The sequence below is a fragment of the Astyanax mexicanus genome, chromosome 9 (genome assembly GCF_023375975.1).
Source record: "Astyanax mexicanus isolate ESR-SI-001 chromosome 9, AstMex3_surface, whole genome shotgun sequence".
Lineage (NCBI taxonomy): Eukaryota > Metazoa > Chordata > Actinopteri > Characiformes > Acestrorhamphidae > Astyanax > Astyanax mexicanus.
The window spans coordinates 18,022,316-18,030,124 of NC_064416.1; the positions used below are offsets into that span (position 1 = coordinate 18,022,316).

The window sequence follows — 7,809 nt, forward strand, 5'->3', positions numbered from 1 at the left end:
TGAGAGACAATATTCATAAGGGATTATCAGAATCATGTTAAGGCTTGTATGTATGAATGCGTTTTGTTTTAGCAATGTTGAGATTAAAAGTGTTTTTTTATTGTCTTCGCTGTAGCTCCTCAGAATTCACATATAGTTCATATGCATTACCTAGTTTTATCTCCATTTATTTAGTTGCTAGCCATAATTCACTAGATACTTCTGAGAGAAGAGATACAAGACAAACTTTGCATGAGGAAGTAGTTTAAAGCAAATAAAATGGGCTGTATCCCATTGCTTACAATTTATGAATACTGTATATATTACTGTTATGTAGTATAATATGGTATATACTATGTAATTATCTTAAAAGTGCAGGTTTGGGGTAATAAACAAAATATTAAAATACTTTTTTTAACATACATTGATGAAACAATTTTATGCCTACATCCATCTTGCATCAGTATCTGCCATTTTTTTCTAAAACTGTTCCAGACATTGGGAGAAAAAGTGTCCATCATATCCACACTCAAGCATTTACCAGCTATGAGTATATAATGTGGATATTTTAAGTAAAACAAACTTTGACAGTTATATTCTACATAATCAAAAACAAGTTAGTATTAGAAATGATGATGCCATTGGGACGTACCCTAGGACTTTCAAAAATTGGAACTTATAACAACCATACAAGACCATGGAGACAACCAAAACTGACCCGCATGAGATAAACAGCTGTTAATTTTATCTTTGAGAGAGAAGAGAATAAGAAAAGAAAGGGAGCCTCCTGAATTGAAGGTTGGGTAATAAATACTGAAAATCAAAACAAAGTCTATCACGTCAACATCCATGTGCCAGTTGTGTATTCTACGTAGGATATATACCTGTTTTTGTCCTGTCTGTTTACACCTTTTAACAGACTCCACGTGCAGGTACTCTCACACAGACATCAGGGATTTGTGGTACTTTACATGGAAAGATAATAGCAATAAGAGATAAGACACCTGGCAATAAAGCGAGTATTAATGTTTTATGATTTCCTCTTCACCTGGGATCCAGACTACATGTTGGGATTGTTTGGAAACTATGTTTAGATACTACACCCAGTTTCAATAGTTTTTTTTTTATGGCCCCTAGTTTAAAACAGTATTTTTTCATGTTTTGTGCTTTAGCATTCTTTATCAAATTTTTAAGAATGCATGTCTTAGAAGCTAAGGGGAGGTTGTGTGAGAGGAAAGAAAATGTAAAGAGGGAAGAAATGTTATTTGGAGACACTTACAGGAAACCTTTAATCATTAACCAGGAAGTCTGTTACTGCGGAATAGGCCACTGGTGATAGGTTACTCTGTCTTTTCTCACATGAAATCCAAGTGCATCTCCAAAACAGCAATTTTATAGGAGAAGACCTGCTTAACTTTCAGTGAAAATCAATGTAAACAGATTTTAACCTGTCATGTTGACCCAAAGTGGAGAAGAATTGCTAGATTTATGCCAGATGTGAAAAAGTGAAAATGACAAAACTGGAGATGCGAGGCCAATGATATGACATATTGTAGGCCCAGTCGAGCTCGTCTGGAAACTAAAATGGAGAAAATCAGAATGTGGATGTTTTCTTTTCCATTCTTCACCTCAGATGGAGAGCCATATTGTTATGTAACCACAACCCAATACCCAGAGCATCATTTTGTAGCCATTCTTCACTATTCCCATATTAAAAGCCAGGAGCTGTAATTTCTCTTTCCCATTGCTATTTCCACTTATTAGACCATTTCCTTAGCCACTATCTACAGTACTCTACAGTACTGAAAACCTTTTACACCATTTCACAGAACCCACATGCAGTTTCTGTCATAGAGACGTCAGTAATTTATAGCTAATTTACTTGAAACATGATAGTAATTAGAGATAAGACACAGGTATTACGTGCATATATTCCTCGCCATATAATGCATTTTTATTGCGTATTTTAAGATGTTGCTTGATATATAAATAGTAACTATATGAGTTTTACTGAAGCATAAAATGCTCAGATGAAGTTTCTTTCAGAATGAGCCATGTAACATAGCAAAGTATAGCCCAATTGTTTTTAACACTAACAATGCATTTCTGCTGAATATCTTTTGGAATAGAAATTGTATAAAAATATTGAGAAATCACAATTAAAAAGAGGGCTTTTAATTTGAAATGGCTGATGCGGAAAGTGGAAAAGCGATTATGCCAAACTCTCTTGCTACCTCTATGCAGGTCAGATGAACAATTTAGGCCAGGATAACATCTAACATTGTTACCTGCCTGCAGGGAAGGGAGAGAAATAGGGAGGACTGGGAGAGGAGAAAAAAGAGAAACAAAAATTAAACTAGCTTACGTATAAAACTATTGATTAGTATTAATTTCAATTTCTCCATGCCCATGCAGCATTTTGACATTACTATGTTTAAGAAAGCCACATTAAGACCACAAAAAACACAGATAGTATGTGTGACTATCATGGCAAAGCAACCAGCATTTGGTAAACAAGCAAATTTTAAGAGTAACACTCACTTTTACAAGTTTGTCACTTTCAAGTCCCGTCTGTGTTTTTTTTTTTTTTTCACCTCCTGAGGGATTGAACATTAGAGAGTAAAGATAAATGGCTAGGAATTTAGCCTAGTGCAGATACAAGTGTTCTTCCCCAGTTTCTGCTTTATCGATTACCAAGTTGCACGTTGTGGACACTGAAATATGAAATTAAGGCCATAATGCTGGGTTCGTTTAGCAACCTGTAAGTCTGGAGGTGATGCTGCTCTCAAGTATCAGCAACACCAAATATTCTTCTAAAGTGACTGTAAAAGTAAAGAGTTCCAAAAGTTCCATCTCTGTTTTGGTTTTGCTGGGTTTTTAATGAAAAGTCAACAGTGTTTGAGGTACATAGTTCATTGCGTTCATGTACCAAACTCTCATTATATATCATGTACCAAACTCTCATTATATATACAACTATGTCAGACTACGCTTATAATATTTTTTTTCTTTTTAGGGCACCTGTAGCATTAGTGTATGCTAATGTAGCAAGACTTCATTTGATGTTGGGTATTTTTAGTTTTGTGTTGTTTCTTTATATTCCATTAGTAATAAAAATGTAAATGTTGAGTAACAAAAATTTTATATAATAGTACCAAAGTTCACCATCCACATACAATAATAGTGTAGAGCAAGGGCAGTTTTAAAAGCTTCTTTCCGAGTTTCAATTTATTTGCACTTAATATTTGTCAGTTTAAATCAAACATTGGTAGCACTAACTCTTTCTTTTAGCTTTGCAGCAAAATATGGAACGTCAGTCTTCTAAATTCACTTAAGCATATAGTTATAAGGAAGAAGACGAGTGAGTGGAACAAGTGTATAAGGGAACAAATTACATGTTAGATTAACATCACTGGAGTTTAAGAAAGAGAGCCAGGATGCGTTATGATCTTGTAAAAAAAACTCTATTTTTCCTTTCAGATGTGGTACATCAGTCACACTCCTCAACAGCTGTTTCAGCCCAGCAGGCAGATGGTTTCATTCAGGCAGTTTATAGGTCCAGCAAAACTATCAGTGTTTGACAGTAAAAAGGGGGGCAGTTCTGTACGCTCTAAAACTAGAGCACTGTCTTATTATCATTTAGTCCCTCATCTCTCAATCCCATGCAAACATCCTGAGATTAGTGCATGTGGGGCAGTCAGGCAGGCTTTTTATCTGGACGCAAACTGCTGTTATGTAAGTTTCTGTGAATTAATATTCCCTCTGACTCAGCCTGTTCCCTGATCTAAATCACACAGCTAAATGGCTGCTGTGACAGAGCTGCCATGGTGACTCAGGGGATTGTGGCTCTGTTGATGGCCATCTTGGCAACAGGACCAATCTGATTTACTTTTTCTCTCTCTCTCTCTCTCTCTCTCGCACACACTCACACTCTCACATACACACACACCCACACACTTTGAACTGATGCTACTCAACGTCATAGCTGCTGTCATGGATTTTAGGCCTGCATCTGCCTGTTTTGACCTAATCCATGTGTATGAGTTTTCTCATAAATCCTATGTGTGTGTGGCCTGTTTCCTCTCTGCAGGGGCCTGGCACCTCAGAACAAGCCCGAGCTGCAGAAAGTGATGGAGAAGAGGAAGAGAGACCAGGTGCTGAAAGCTCAGAAGGAAGAGCAGGAAGCTCATAAGAAGCAATCAGATTTGGAAATTGAGCTCATGAAGAGACAACAAAAACTTGAACAGGTACATACACGCCAGATCACTGGAACAAACTGTTTTACTTTATCCTTTATGTTACAGTGTTATAAATGAGTATAAATCAAAAATGTTCTTGCGTCAATTCTACAGGCAGTCTGACATTCCAGCATACTGCATGGAGATCTACCACTAGTCTACTACTAAACTTTTAAACTACAAATAGATCTTGGCAAAACAAATACACTTTTGCGTTCCCATGAGCACACAAGTGTACACCTCATTTAATATCCCATGACTTTATGCATTTCAGTGTACATTCTGTTGCTATTTTAAAGAACCTTGTATCTCAAAATTTGTAGGTTTTTCATGATAAATAATCCAATAAAAATGTTTAAAAATTATTTTAGAAAGACTTCCATTTTTTTTCTTTTTCTCATTTAAAGTTGCCATTTTTGGAGTTTTATTGTGACAGCAGTGCAGAGTGTGTCTGGATTGTCGGGTGTCACAGTCTAGTGAAAGTTCTTAGCGCTCTTATTGAAGTAGTACAGTAGATGGGGTTACTTCCTGGGTGAACCCCTTTTTCCACAATGCATAACACAAACTACAACCAAGAAACCCAACATGCAGATGTTCAGACTGTAAAACATCTTTCTGTGTATTTGTGTCTGTAGCTGGAGTTGGAGCAGCAGAAGAATGAGGAGGAGCAGGAGAACACCCCGGAATTTGTTAAAATGAAGAGCAATCTAAGAAGAACCAAGCAGGAGGTGGACGAACAGGAGCGCACCACCTAGACACACTATGGGGGGTTTAAACGAGTCCATGGCACATGAAAGCATGGCAACCGGACTGCAGATTTGTGGGGATTCCCTGGTGTTCCTGCTCCCTGTGTTCCTGTGAAAACCGTGAATGGTTCCTATTGCCGACCTGCAGACACGACCAGTATTCACTTACCCTAACCCCTAAACACCGGCAGCAAACAGAGGGATTGAAATGAAAAATGCGCACTCAGACACAAAGGCACAGTCTCCCCGTCACTGGCTGGTTGGCTGGATGGCGGGCTTTGGTGGACTTACATGGCAGGACGGACAGAACACACGCAGAGTTTTTCCAATTCGTTTTCTATCTCTCTCTTTCTTTAGCTTATCTTTATTTTTATTTTTTCTGCTGTTTCTTGTTTTCTTTTTTAACTTATTTTCAGAAATTCAAGTTTAGAGGGACACTGGATGGACTTGTGCAAGCCTAAATAAGTGTTTGTTTTTTTCAGTTTTGCCTTGGAATGATGCTGATGATGAGGGGTTTTATGAGGACTTTATACCCTCCTTTTGGTTGATGATCAGAAAAAAAGAAAGAAAAAAATATGAATATGGATTCTCAACAGTTCAACCTTTGGCTGTGATGTACAGATGTTTGCTTTATTTTGTTGTTTTAATCTTCATATCTGTGCACTCCTTCTAAGCTACATCTATTTTAAGCAATACTAGAACTAGGTTGGTGTGTTTTTGAATATTTTTGTTTTTCTTTTTTTACAAATAAATTTGTTATAAATACAGTTTAGTTGCAATGGTGTAGAACACTGTGTTGAGGCACTCTTGTATTTTTTTCCACACCTGAGTAGTAATTGTTGAGTGCAATCAGGAAGGTCTAGGAAAGAAATGCATTTTTTGTTAGTTCAGTATTGAAGACTCACAGTCTAATGTATAGATTTGAGCCAATGCCCAACCACTCGTGCTCCCTTTAATTCAGAAAAACTTCTTTTAATAAATATTATTTTGTCATGTTGATGATGTGATGTTTGTCTTATTTCCACCCACTCAGATCATTCACAAAGACCTGAATATAAACAGTAAAACCTAAACAGAGGCTGGAGTCCAGTACATGTACTGATACAAATCTGTCAGGTAACCATAATTCTGCATCACGTAAAGCATTCAGCCAACATAAAGCCACTTTCAACAGTAGAGTAAGTCTTAAATTGCCCTTACAGCCTTCAAAACTGAGGCCAGGCAGCAGCACCACAGGTAAGGGAGCCGGGGGGGAATGACTACACCTTGATGGTAAGTAAAAGTGGGGAAAGACATACCCAGTATGCAAATAGAGTTAAAGGAAAAGGTTTATTGTCTCATCAAGGTTGCACCATCAAAATATAAGACAGTCTTAAGGTGACCATATGTAACTACAACAATTTGGCAACTGCAGTCAGTATAGCTCTATTGAATCAGCTCAGTTAACTTTGTGTATTGTGTATCTCAACCGTTCTTTTTATCAGCTTAAGCGGTACCAAATTTCTCATTTGTGTTAACTTTAATAATTTAAGTAATTAAAAAGGACAATTATATGTCATGTATAGAAGCCCAGCAGTGAGTAGCTTAGGACCACAAGCCGGTGAGCAACATCTTAGTACTTTAACTGCTGAGCCAGTACTGCAGAAGAAGTAGACCTTTGGACACTAAACATGTCTCGTGAACAGAAGAGAAATGTTTAACTTGTAGTTGCTAAACCTTCCTTTTGGATGCTTGTCAAAAAGTGCTTTTTAAATACCCTAGGTGGCACCATTGTGTAAGTTCCACAGTGCTGCAATCAGAGACGATACCCACTTCAGAATCCATCTAATGTTCTTTTGATTATTAGACTACTTAAGTAAATATGCCTTATCCAACTCTTCCATAAAGATGTAAATATGAAGGTTAAAAAATGTTCCCTTTCAATGATGTAAAATTTTAATACATCTATTGTTTATGGCTTTATCTTCTCAATGCTTCTTTTTACTGCATTCTTCAGTTTCACTTTCACAGAAACGAGTCTTGTTAATGCACTTACTTTGACACATAAATGAAACTTGGCTGGATTAATTAATGGTGTTCATAATATACAGTACCAGTCAAAAGTTTGGACACACCTCTTTTCATTCAATGTGTTTATTATTATTTTTTTACATTGTAAATTTAATATTGAAAACATTACAGCTAGTATATTTATACTTCTAGATTATGGATTCTTCTAAGTAGCACATTTATCTTTGAGGACAGATCTGCACACTTTGTATTTTACTCTCACGTCTTTATGAGGGAGAGTCACCTGGAATAGTTTTCTCAGTGTCTTGAAGGAGTTTTTGGAAGTGCTGAACAATAGTTGCTGCTTTTTACCCATCTCACTGTTTTGATGTCTGTAATATTAATCAACAATGTAGAAAATTAATTAAAGAAAAACATTGAATGAGAAGGTGTGTTCAAACGTTTGGCTGGTACTGTATTGATATGTATTTACTTATCTTAGGTCTATGGCTTATTTAAAGTACAGATCTTTTAAGTATTAAACCTTTATGGCATGTATAATATATTTCATATGTTATATGGGAGCTTGAGAGTCCTAAACAATTTTATTTATTTTGTCTTTTATAATAAACATATCATTTGCATCAGATGTTTTAGAGCAAGAATACAAAAACATTTAAAGTTATTTATATATTATATGTTATTTATAACATACATAACCCTTTCAAACCCTGCGTGCATAACAATAGACATCCAATATTTTATTTTTTTGTAGACCTGTTGTCCATCAAAATAGACCATTAATCAGCCAAAGAAAAGGTTTACAACCCAATGAAACAGCAGCCCCGCCCACTGCA

General features: G+C 36.3%; 1 protein-coding gene across 2 annotated transcripts in view; it reads left to right on the top strand.

The window, feature by feature from the left end:
• Nucleotides 1-5,960, top strand: part of fam107b (family with sequence similarity 107 member B) — a 34,810-nt gene extending 28,850 nt beyond the window's left edge. For both annotated transcript variants that reach the window (XM_007250962.4, XM_007250963.4), the window contains exons 3-4: nt 4,070-4,226; nt 4,853-5,960. In XM_007250962.4, coding sequence (XP_007251024.1) covers nt 4,070-4,226; nt 4,853-4,972 — 277 coding nt within the window. In that variant the 3' untranslated portion in view covers nt 4,973-5,960. The remainder of the gene's footprint in view (nt 1-4,069; nt 4,227-4,852) is intronic.
• Nucleotides 5,961-7,809: the final 1,849 nt, after the last annotated feature.